Consider the following 12,500-nt stretch of genomic DNA (forward strand, 5'->3'; position numbering starts at 1 on the left):
CCTGTGTGTTGGTCTGGGGGGGGCAGGACTGGTTCTCGGGGTGTGCGGCTGGGCGCTGGGGTGTGGGGCTGGCCTCTGGTGGTGGCCGTCTGGGCGGGCCGGGTCCCCCCGGGTGGCGTGCTGGCCCTCGGCCTGTGGGGGAGGGGGGTGTCCCTGCGCTCCTGGGCCCGGGCCCTCTGCCCCGTCTGTCCCGGGCGGCCGGTGCCCGGGGGGGGTCGAGGACTGCTGGCCTCGGCCCGCCGGGGCCGGTGCCCTGTGTCCGCGGGGCGGCTCCTGCTGGGGTCTCCTGCTGCTGCCTTCCTGGGCGGGCGAGTGGTCGTCTCTGTGGACCGGTCGGGATCTGTTGCCTGCGGGGGGGCTGGTGGCCTGGGTCTCGGGACCGCTGGCCTGACTCTGGCCTCTGTTCAAGTGAGGTGGCATCTGCATGATCACTCTGCATGGTCACTCCTTCCTGAATGTCTCCACACAGTCTTTGCGTCGCCGTGTGGCCGAGTTCTCCAACACATCCACACAGGTTTCTCTGCGCATGTTGTTGAATACAGCAGTTTCACTTATATCTATTATCATATTTTTTTTCTTTTTTTATTATTTCTGTTCTTATTATTATTATTACTCTTACTCTTATTATTATTATTGTTACTATTATCAACTAGTTGTGTAATGACCTACTGGCTAGGATGATCTTAGCTATATATGTTGTAAGTAGTATGGATTACATGGTCTTCTGTATGATGTTTCAAGTCCCCACCCGCACTCCCCCACACCCTCTCTCTCCCCTCCCTCTTCTCTCTACTTTCTCTTCTCTCTCTCTCTCTCTGTCCCCTCCGGTCGAGTCCAGCATTAAGAGTCTGATTTAATAAAGTTTTTCATCAAGAGGGACTTTATACATGTAGTATAAATCCCTGCTTGATAGAGTAAAATTGCCCAGCACCAGACGGCAGCCAGACAATTATTCTGTTTGCAACGATGCTGGACAAGACAGGTTAAAAAAAAAAAAAAAAAAAAAAAGATTTTTAACATGAAGAAATGAACTCCGAAGAACATGTTTGTTGTTATTGTGTAGATAAACATTCCTGCACAAAGAAGGATGGACATCATGTACACGACCATTCAAAAGCTTGGACACACTTTCCTTTCAGATTTAGTTCGAACACACGTGTGGCAAGCTGTGGATAAATGTGCTGGACAAAGTAGTTAAATGAACTTTGGTACAAATAAGAAAAATGAAACAACTGACAGCTGAAGTGAAAGTTAAAAATCTTTCCGGCTTGTTACCATGTGATCTCATGTGAGCATGTGTTGATCAGCACCTCTGTTCTTGTAGGTAGATGTGGTTTGTGCTGCAGAGCAAAACAGGAAACAAATCTGACGTGTAGCAGCACACAAAGAGGAAGAGGAGGGTTTTCCTGTCAGTCAAACTGCTGCTGGTCTGATTCCATCCAGCTGCAGAATGGAGGGAACATGTGTCCAGATGCTGCTGGGTGAGTCCATCTGCTGGATGTGTGTTGGTGTGTAAATGTTGAGAGATGATCACTGCTGCTTCCCACAGCAGAGCCGTCATTAAAGCTCCAACTGAGCTGAGTGTCATTTCTCTGCAGCTCTGATCTCACTGCTGTGCTGCACAACAAACGGAGGTTAGTAAACTTCTTCTGCTTCTGTCCAAGAAACCCTGTCTGACAGCAGGAGACTGTCTGTCTTTACTGGTTCAGGTCTGACTCTGGTGGTCCAGGTCTCTTCTCTGAGACTCTCTGAGAGGATTTAATGTCACATTCATGGAAAGGATCATTGTTGTGTCATTTCATCCTTCACAGCTCGTCTGAACATCAGTCCCAGCAGATCTCAGCTGTTTGAAGGAGACTTTGTGTCTCTGATCTGTGAGGAGGACGACAGCTCTGCTGGATGGACGGTGAGGAGAAACACCACCAGACAACTGTCTGAGTGTGGAGATAGATGGAGGAAAGCAGCTGGTTCATCCTGTAACATCAGTGTTGTCTTCACAAGGGACTCTGGAGTTTACTGGTGTGAGTCCAGAGAGGGAGCAACCAGTAACAGCATCACCCTCACTGTCACTGGTAAGATCAGACTGTGGAGTTAGTGGTGATGAAGCTGTGTGGAAATGGATGAAATGCTGTAGTTTGTCTCTGTGTTGAGGTGGATCAGTGATCCTGCAGAGTCCTGTCCTCCCTGTGATGGAGGGAGATGACCTCACTCTGAGCTGTCAATCAAAGTCTCCCTCCAACCTCCCAGCTGCTTTTTATAAAGATGGCTCCCTCATCAGAACTGAGTCTACAGGTAACATGACCCTCCACCATGTTACCAGGTCTGATGGAGGTCTCTACAGGTGTAACATCAGCAGTCATGGAGAGTCTCCACCCAGCTGGATCTCTGTCACAGGTGAGGAGCTTCACTCTCATTTCAACACTTATTTCATCCACAGTCACCTGACCAGGTGGGATTCTCTCTGCAGGCAAACTTACAACCACAACCCCGCCTACATCAGTTGCACCGCCCCTCATCTCATCCTCATCGTCCCTCCATCTTGTGTTCACTCTGCTCCTCCACCTACTGGTGTTCTGTCCGTACTTCATCTCCACCCTCCTCATGGTGTCTTTATATCGACACAGAGACACAGGTAACACTGAACCATTCACTGACCTGTCAATCAATCAATGAGTCAACGGAGCTGAGTAATGATTCACAAGTCAGTAAAGTGATTCTTTAGTATTGAACGATTCCTTCATGACTTGTACATCACTAAACTGAATTCTTCTTCTTGTGTTGATCAATAATCTACATTTTCTTTCTAACCTGCTCTGTCTGTAGGAAGTGACGTACCCGTCTCCATGGTGATGACTCCATCCTCCCAGGCTGATCAGGGATTGGATGATGACCATAATGATGTCACCACAGAGCATCATTTAAACTGAGCTGAACATCTCATCTCTCTCTTCTTCTGCTCTTCTTGTCTTCAAACTTTAGAAACCACATGTTTCCAGAACTGAGCTCAGCATGTGTTAAGGAGGCGCTAGCACCCTCCTCAGCTTCATTTAAACTTTTTTCTGAAGGAGAATAAATATGGACACGTCATCCAGTTTTTACTCTTTATTTATATTCATCCTACAAATATCATTCTTTATCTCTCAGAACGTGTCTTATGAGGATTTTGTCGTTGTTGGAGGAGGCCCGACTTCAATTCACTTGCAAAGTGTACGGGCATAAAATATGGAACAAAATAGTCCTCATTTTATAAATGTACTAACTCTAAACACCCTGTTTCCAGGAAAACCAACATGATGTGTAAAATGTAAATAAAGCCACAATGAATTACTTGAAGCTTGAAAAGGGAAACTTTTCCTGTTTCATGGAGAATATCAGATTATCCTGTATTTTCAGGCAGTGGGACGTCTTTACACGAGACAAGAAAAAGCTGAATAAGTAAGCAGCACTAAACAGAACCAGCTGGATGATCGTTCAACTAAGTTAGATGTCAACAGGTTAGTAACATGACTGGGTAAAAAAAAGCATAGAGAGCCTCTCAAAGGTAAATATGGACAGAGGTTCAGCTGTAAATTTCATATTTAAATCATCTTGGGACACTTTCACAGATACAGTTCATGGATATTAATTAAGGGGCTGCATGATGGTGGGGTGGTTATCACCCCACCATCACAGCAGAAAGGTTGCTGGTTCGAGCCTTGGGTGGAGGAAGGTTCCATCAGTGGAGTTTGCATGTTCTCCAGGTGAATGTGTGGGTTCTCTCTGGGTTCTCCGGCTTCCTCCCACATTCTAAATTCTCCCTGTGAGTAATTGTTTGTCTTTATATTTTGTCTTCTTAAGAATCTTCTTAAATCCTTTCTTATGAAATTTCAAAATTGCTTTTTTTATTTAGTTAATTTTTAACTTATTTACACAATATAAAAATATTAACAGTCCGTACAGACAGACAGAAGGGCTCTGCAGCAGGTAGATGACGGCATCATCAACACACACATTGGGGCTGGTAGGCAGACTGCAGAGGGTCCAGCAGATCCTTCATCTGCAGTCTCAGGTTGGCCAAGACCAGCATATTGTGGCTAGATATCCAACGCCAACTTGCTCAGCCGCAGCAGGCTAAACAGGGGAGTGAACTTGACGACGCGCACTACGTTCTTCTTGTCTTGCAATTGTTTATTCTTACTTTCTCATAATCCATTATTATCCTCATTTACGTGAGTACAAAACAATGCATATTCCATATTTCTATGAATAACATTCTTTCTTATTTCCTCTCGAAAGCGTATGCGGTCAACAAACAATAACGCTCCCCGGCTCACCCCACCTCTACATCATCAAGTACCGACCAAGCGCCCAGGTGACAGCAATTATTTATCACCACTTACAACCCAAGTGTCACACCCACTTCCCAAACACCAATTAAGTGTGTACACATCAACAAAGTACAAACATGAAACATGTTTATAGTTATGGCTCCTACACAGCATTTCCAACACCTTTGTCACATGCGATGTGAGGACCACTGGACGGTAGTCGTTGAGGTTGGATGGTCTGGACTTCTTGGGGACAGGAACCAAGCAAGACGTCTTCCAGAAAACTGGAACTCTCTCCTGACTCAGGCTCAGACTAAAAAATGAGACAGCTGGTTGGTGCAGGTCTTCAGGATACTGGGCCAAACCCCATCTGGTCCTGCAGTCTTCTACTGGTGTACTTTCTCCATCTGTCTCTTAACCTGGCCTGTCGTCACCGCCAAGCGGGGGAGGTATGGGATTCATCTAAGGAGGATGAGGAGGAGGAGGAGGGGAGAGATGTTGTGCAAAAGAGAGGGGGTGTGAGGAGGTCACGTTGTGAAGTGGAGATACTGAGCAGCTGAGACCTGAACCTGTTAAAAAACCAGTTCATCTCATCAGGTCTCTCCTGGCTGTCTGGAAGCTGCCTGCTTGTCTCCTTCCAACCTGTGATCTCCTTCATCTTCGTCCACACGTCCCTCACATTATTCTGCTGGAGTTTGGCTTCCATCTTCCTCTGCTAGTCGTCCTTCCTCCTCCTCAGTAACACCCTGAGTTCCTGTTGCACCCTCCTCTTTTCTTCCTGGTCTCCTGACCTGAAAACTCTCTTTTTCTGGTTGAGAATGGCCTTCAGGTCGCTGGTGGTCCAAGGTTTATTATTGGGGAAACAGGCCGGGTGGGAACGGTGATTGCTCCACAGAATCTGATGCAGTCTGTCATCTTGTTGATGTCCTCCCCGTGTGGCTGACAGAGAACATCCCGTTGACTCCAAGCAGTCCTGTAGTGCTTCAGCAGCGTCCTCAGTCCACCTCCTCACTGTCTTTCTGTCCACAGGCTGTCGCTGAGCAAGTGGGACAGACTTTGGGGTCAACAGACTGAGATTGTGGTCTGATTGGCCAAGAGGAGGGAGAGCTGTGGCAGTGTATTCATCCCTGGTGTTTGGATACAGAAGATCCAGTCTTTTATTTTCTTTGGTGGGACAATCCACATATTGATGGAATTCGGGCAGATGTCATGGTTGTTAACCAATACATCCACTAGAGGGCAGTGCTGAGTTCAGAGTTCACCTCCTAGTTCCGACCTCAGTTTCAGACAAGGAGGACCAGACCACCCCAGACAGCCACCCACTGTGGGGAAGCACCCACTGCAAAGTTCCAGCATTTATCCATCTTCTGCATCATTTACATACAGTCTATTTTTGGGGTCCTTGGAGCAAACAGAGTCGTACCAGCAGAAACTGTGGGGACAGTGTTGAGCAGTAAAGCTGTTGTGTGACTCGGGAAAGGAAGAAAAAGGTGTTTTGAACGGCTGCACAGACCCTCACCATCTTTTGCAGTGAATGTACATTTTCTTTACTAATGTAGCCAATTCATGTCATCAGTAGTTATGATCAAACTAAACATCATGCAAATCCTGTAATAGACAAAGTCTGAAATGTTTTAGACAGATAAAAATACAAAGATGATCCTCCGAGGAATCCACTTTACTTGTATTCCTGGAAACACACTCGACTCGGATCAGTGGTTATTTACAGGCTTGTGCCAGACTTCACAACAAGCTGTGCTGCTGGCAAACGCAGCATTACTGCATATGCTTTGCTTATGTGTAATTCTCTTTATTATGGCATTAGAAGCATCTCTTCACTGCCTCCAGCTGGCTCAAAACGCTGCTGCCCGAATGTTGACTGGAAAGAGACTTTGACCATATGACTCCCGTCTTTGCGGAGCTTCACTGGCTCCCCTTTAGTTACAGGGTTCAGTTTAAAACGTTGTTACTAGCTTATAAAGCGCTAAATGGCTTGGCTCCTCTGTATTTGTCCAAGCTTCAAACCAAGCACGCTCCGATTAGAGCTCTGAGGTTCTCCTCACAGTTGCTTCTGGAGGTTCCTTGAACCAGATATATCTCTAGAGGTGAGAGAACCTTCTCTGTGCTGACCCCTAAATTACAAAGTGCTCAATCCATCTCTGCTTTTAAATACTTGCTTAAAACACACTTTTTGTCTTGGGTTTTGATTCCTAGTCGAGATGGTTAATTATAGCAGGTATTTTTCTTACTTTTAAGTAACTTAATGTGTGTGTGTTTTCATTTTTTATGGTTTAACTGTATTTATTTTGGAGTGTTTATTGTTCTGCTGTGCAGCACTGGTCATTGTAAACGTGTTGTAGAAATAATCTTGAACTAGAACTATAAATCTGTATGAAGACTGGATTTTCCCTCAGAAACACATCAAGTGTGACAGTTAGACAACACCGCCCTCTTGTGGTTAAACTAAAACATTGCTCTCTAAGGACTGAGACTGAGCTGAGAACTTTGATGGAAAGGTAAAATAAGTTTGGTCCTCCTGTAACATCAGTGTTGTCCTCAAAAAGGACTCTGGAGTTTACTGGTGTGAGTCCAGAGAGGGAGCAACCAGTAACAGCATCACCCTCACTGTCACTGGTAAGATCAGACTGTGGAGCAGGCACGGCGCCAGGATTTTTTTTCTCCTGGTGCTAATGAGGGACTTGACCAATACGTGGGGGTGCTAAGAAAATAACAGATTTCCATGACTTAGGTAACTTTATACATAGGTTATCGATTTTTTCAATAAAAGTGGCTAAGATACACAGCAATTTAACTGAATTAGCCAAAGAACATTCAGCAAAATAACCAGGCCTACAACGAGCCACAAAGCAACGGCAAAAATGTTTTCTCGTGGAAAGGTGCAAGATTCAGCACCAGACAGCGACCATGTGATAAACAAGCAACACATACAGAATGCAACAAACGCATTTATTCTACATGCATAATTAATGAAATCAACTATGCATTGCTTTTATTGCCTCGGATCACAACATAACTTAAGAAATTAAACTGATTGCGAGATAAATTTAACATACTACACAGTGCAGGCGCAACGAGAAGTGCAAACAATTTGTATCTAATGATTCGGACCACCTCAGCCTAGCGTGAGTTTCAACAAAAAGTTTCCACCCGCCCTCTGTCCCCTCTTAATCAGTGCACAGAAGAAACATGCAAGCGGAGAATCTCCGCAAACTGTTTTTAAACTAATACATTCCTTTATTATAATATTATATATAAATTCATAATTATATTTTTTATAATCTAATTTCTTGGGGGGGCTTAATGGGGCTACACAGATTTATCACGGGGCTGTAGCACCCCCTAGCCCCGGTGTGGCGCCATGGATGCTGTGGAGTTAGTGGTGATGAAGCTGTGTGGAAATGGATGAAATGCTGTAGTTTGTCAAGTGTAACATAATCAGTCATGGAGAGTCTTTTATTCTGTAAAATTAAATGTGTATAAACTTTATAAGCAAAATGTTTCTATAACTCAACACTCAATATAAACACACACATTTATAACGGGTGGGACCTGATTAAAAACATAATCTTATTAATTACAGGCTTTGTATTTAATGAATCTCGATTAATCACATTTTAATAAATTAACATTTGACTCAAAAAGCAACATTTTTTAATTTAAATGGATTTTAATGGACGACTGAATCAAATAATAGACACAGACATTAATATTGTAAACTCAACTTCTAGTAATGTCTGGAAAATGTATTTAATTGCATTTTAATTAAAAACAGTAGAAACAGTAATTGAAAATGTTCTTGTCCAAACCTGAACAGACCTAAGTCTGCTAACTCAGCCTCTTCTTCCTGTGTCCGCTCTGTCCGACCACCGGCCAAGATGCTGCTGCTCGTACCTGTTGTCCTGCTTTGTCTTTGTCTCTTTTTGCTGACTTTGTACTTTCTGGACTGGTTTATGATGGCCAAACGCTTATTAACACGGGATAGCCAAGGAAAGAAACTCCAGTCAGAGACTCGAACAAATTTAAAATTAATTTAAATCTCAGTTGCTCCAGATGGAGGAAAACACTGGAGTTAAACATTAAAAACAAGAATAAATACACTTGTAAACAATAAGCTAAGAGTGACACGAATCAAAATACAAAAAGAGTTAAGAAAAAAATAAAATAAAAGTGTTTATAAAAAACTGCACTTGGGTAAAAATGAAGCAATAAAACAGTAAAACAACAGAAAGCCATATAAATAGGTGGTAAAAATAACAGAAGATTATTTGGTTAAATAAGCAAAAATCAAAACAAAATAAAATTCAGCTATAAGCTAAACTAAAAAGAAAGGTCTTGAGCCTGTTTTTAAAAACATGAACAGTCTCTGCAGCCCTGAGGTTCTCTGGCAGGCTGTTCCACAGACGAGGCCCGTAGTGGTGGAACGAGGACTCACCATAAGTCTTGGTTCTGACTTTGGGAACAACCAAGAGGCCGGTACCGGAGCATCTCAGGGTCCACGAGGGTTCATAATCTAAAGTAGGTCTGATAAGTAAGAAGGTCCAAGACTGTTATGAGACTGATTATAAGACTGATTATGAGACAAGTGTGTCCATTTCTTCCCACAGACAGGGAAGTTGTTCTTATGGTTTTAAAGACATTTTGTTTACAATAAACAGTAAACACTGTGCAGACAGGCAGTGATGATTCGGCTATGATGTTTGTCCATGTTTACACGGTGAATTAAGAAATGCTAAAGTAAAGTAATAAGTGACGTTACTTTTCAAATGCAGTAACTAGTAAAGTAATTTCATTACAATTTACAGAAGTAACGAGTAACTAGTAACTAATTACTTTTTAGAGTAAAAAAAGGAAACTACCCCAACACTGTTTAAAAGGTTAAAACTGTCAGGCATAGGGATCGCTACTGTTATCGATATGTAAGTTAAAATCACCAGTTATTAACATCTTATTATATTTTATGTGTATGACTGATAAAAATACAGAAAACTCTTTAATAAAACAGGAAGGAGGGTTTGGTGGTCGATAAACTGTGATGAATAAAACAGGCAGCTTGTTAAAAACAAACGATGCTCAAATGTTGAATAATTAGTTAATGAGATTATTTGTGCTGATATTGTTCGTTGTGCAATTGAAGCTGTTCCACCACCTTTTTTACCTCCCTGATAGAAAATAAAAAATAAAATTTGGGGATGAAGCTTCAGTGCCAAGCAAGGTATCAGTTAACAAGAGACAGTCGATGTTTTTATCTAAAATCAGATCATTAATAATAAAGATTTGTTTAACAGTGACCTGACATTTAAAAAGCCGTGTTAAATGATGCAGGAAAGTTCGGTTCTGAGATCACTGGTGTGGGTTTTGTACCTGGAGTTGTATTAATGGGAAGGAGACATCTGACAGTATGTATTGATATGGAGAGGGATGGTTATAGTGTCTACTGGTGATGTGTACTGGTACATGATGTGTAACTGGGGAGGATCTAACTGGGGGAGCTGTGTTCTGGCTGGACCATCAATCAGAGAGCTTTGCAGGAGTGGAGGGTGAGTTCTCTGTTCAGTGTGAGGAGATGAGAACCTGTGTGATTTGGATGTAGACCATCTGGTTTGAAAAGGTAAGGTCTATTGTAAGAAGTGGTGAAGGTGTTAATGTATATCCCATACACTGACAACTTCACCACACTCTAAGAAAAGTCAGTAAAAATACGGGAGAATGTATCGTAAAGATTTGACAGAATCTTCCGTAATTACCTTTTAAAGGAGCTTGTTCTGTATTCCTCCACTCTGTCTTCTTCTTGTGTGTCATTGGCGGACAACAAACAACATTTTAGTAGTGTGTTATTGCCACTAACCGGTAAGGACTGTCGATCAGAACAGGCAGGCCACAAAAAATATTGGAAAAAGAAAACAATCAAACAAAAACTAGAAAAATGCTGTTGTGTAATAACAGCACGTGTGAATGCGCTATGCTGAGTCATGTTGGATGAGGGAAATTAAATGCACATATTCTTAGGATAGTAAAAATATTTAATTTTGTACTGCTGAAAACTACACAGAATAAATATAATTACATAAAGAATAGTGTAAGACGGAAAACATATGTACTCTGCAGACAGCATATGAAACAACATCCCTGACTGACATCAAACCTGTGAGTACACACACCAGGAGCAACTTACTTAACCATCATCCTACTAGGTAGAAGCTGTAAAGTCTTTGACGTTGAGAAACATTTACATCTTGGTATCGTTACAGTGGCACAAGCTGAGTTCAAAAGTGTGAAGATGCTCTAAAGCAGTTTAAATGGTTTAAAATACTTTGCAGAGATAATTATTAAGCTGGAGTCAATAGTAGAAATATAGCGTTTTAATGTGCTAAAATGCTGGAATGTTCAATAAATTATTGTAAAAATAATGCTGGTAAATTCCAATATTTCACGTTTTTTCAAATTTTAACAATTTGACATTTTTTATTTTTTAGTAAGCCTCAATCCTCTTTGGTTCTGCAGCAAGGGAACTTTGCCAATTGCAGCACACAGCTGAGAGCAATAAGTTAATTCAACTTGCAGCAGTTTAAATTATATCAACAGCAATAAGTTAAGTGTCAGCAGGAGAAAGTATCTAAGTTGTTGGATTACAACCTAAATCATAAGGGTTTGTTTCTACCAAAGAGCATCTTAAAGTGCACACGTGCAGCCAGAAACACTGGCAGCAGAATCCTGAATTACAGTAAAAGTTGTCACTAGCGAGAGGAATGTGTCTTGCTGGACACTGCTTAATGGTGCAACCTGCTGAAGAGGCTTTCAGCTCATTATGCATAAGACTGTCCAATTGCTGGGCCGAAATGCTGCATTGTCCAATCCGCATTTTACCCCAAGGGCTTTTGTCCAATCAGAGAACCCACGCGTTCGCGCTGCATCGAGAAGGTACAAATTCGCTGCGCATCTTGGGACCGAACACTGCGGACGACAAACAAGAACCCGGAAGAATTTCACTAGTTGTGACTAAAAAGTTTACAAAAAAAGAGGGAGAAGAAGACGAAGGGAAAAATCTAACTTCCGGGTTTACTCTGCACGCTGCAACGTCTTGGCCACGCAAGCCACATCACTCCTGGAGGATCCATTTAACTTCTTTTAAAGGTATTTCTGCAACATTAATTGATGAAAACTTAAGTTGGAGACTTGGACGTATGTTGGATTCTTAGGATTGTACGTTTCTGTCTTCTGCGGAGGTTCAGCTCGCTGGGGAGAAACGACGGCGTGGAAGAGGGACCGGACAAAGACTCGTTATCGAGGGACCCTCGTCGGGAAGGAAGGTGAGAATTAACACACCTTGGTGTGTGTTACGTGTTTGGTTTCATCGGCGAGTGGTAATATTCCTGTGAACTGTGTGGTTGTGATGTTTGGTGCTTAGTGATGTTAAGTTGGTCTCGTGTAGAGATCAGTTGTCCATCCTGCGTGAAGCTGCCCCCCCACCCCACGCAAAACAGTGAAAATGGTCTCGATCGTTTGTGCTGCGTTAGTGCTGGTTTGTCCAGAAAAAATCGTTTGTGCTGCTTTGGTTTCTAAAGGCTAAATGGTATTTCAAAAGTTAGACCGTTCACGCAGCCCCACGAAAATGGTTGTTTACAATTCGTCCGATGTGCAGCATTTTATTAGCCAGAAAACTGGAGAATAATTCATTTTACAGAGAAGAAGGTTGTAGTGTGTTTTTAGAAGAAGGTGGCATTGTGTTTTGATGATAGTCATCGACAATTTCATCATCCAGCTTCTTCCTTGTTTTAATCCAATATCCCAAAAAGTTTGTTTGTATAAATTTAAAAACGTTTGTGCCGGAAAACCTGGAGTTTGTGTCGTAAAATCAGTTTATGGACCAACGGTTTTCTTGTCAGCTCTAACATTTTATAACGGAAAAATCGCTGTAATCTTAGCTATTTTTTCCTTCTCCTTAAACAGCAATTCAGTTCTACTGGTTCTCAAAAGATTGAAAGGTAAGTAAAAAGCAGTAATATTATCAGTTAATACGATCCAGACTTCATAGAGCTGCATCCTTCTAATGGACATCATGCTGTAACTTGGCATCATGCAAGAAAGGTTCATCTAATGAATGCAAAGACAAACCAGTTAGATTTTCCTGGGGATGCACATCCATTTTATATCATACAAGACCCAGATGAGTGA

At 42.4% G+C, this 12,500-nt stretch overlaps 3 protein-coding genes and 1 long non-coding RNA gene across 4 annotated transcripts in view; 3 read left to right on the forward strand and 1 right to left on the reverse strand.

Annotated features, from left to right (window-relative positions):
- LOC121640578 overlaps positions 1-9,894 on the forward strand; it is a 14,279-nt gene extending 4,385 nt beyond the window's left edge. Inside the window, exons 2-3 of the long non-coding RNA XR_006010511.1 lie at positions 979-982; positions 9,883-9,894. This is a non-coding gene — a long non-coding RNA (uncharacterized LOC121640578). The remainder of the gene's footprint in view (positions 1-978; positions 983-9,882) is intronic.
- LOC121640415 overlaps positions 1-12,500 on the forward strand; it is a 601,409-nt gene that overhangs the window by 503,672 nt on the left and 85,237 nt on the right. The gene's annotated exons all lie outside the window — the stretch shown is intronic.
- Positions 1-12,500, reverse strand: part of LOC121640441 — a 292,781-nt gene that overhangs the window by 105,561 nt on the left and 174,720 nt on the right. The window lies entirely within an intron of this gene.
- On the forward strand, positions 1,377-3,393 carry LOC121640490 (high affinity immunoglobulin gamma Fc receptor I-like). Its single transcript, XM_041986283.1, has 6 exons — positions 1,377-1,481; positions 1,599-1,634; positions 1,812-2,072; positions 2,152-2,394; positions 2,468-2,632; positions 2,824-3,393. The coding sequence occupies exons 1-6, from the start codon at positions 1,451-1,453 to the stop codon at positions 2,925-2,927; spliced, it is 840 nt and encodes a 279-aa protein (XP_041842217.1). The 5' UTR covers positions 1,377-1,450; the 3' UTR covers positions 2,928-3,393.

This window comes from Melanotaenia boesemani, chromosome 5 (genome assembly GCF_017639745.1).
Source record: "Melanotaenia boesemani isolate fMelBoe1 chromosome 5, fMelBoe1.pri, whole genome shotgun sequence".
In the NCBI taxonomy this organism is placed as follows: Eukaryota; Metazoa; Chordata; class Actinopteri; order Atheriniformes; family Melanotaeniidae; genus Melanotaenia; species Melanotaenia boesemani.

Coding starts and splice junctions, on each gene's coding strand:
- LOC121640490 (XM_041986283.1), top strand. CDS start 1,451: ATGGAGGGAACATGTGTCCAGATGCTGCTGG. Junction 2,395..2,467: donor CAGCTGGATCTCTGTCACAG/GTGAGGAGCTTC, acceptor TTCTCTCTGCAG/GCAAACTTACAACCACAACC. Junction 2,633..2,823: donor ATATCGACACAGAGACACAG/GTAACACTGAAC, acceptor CTCTGTCTGTAG/GAAGTGACGTACCCGTCTCC.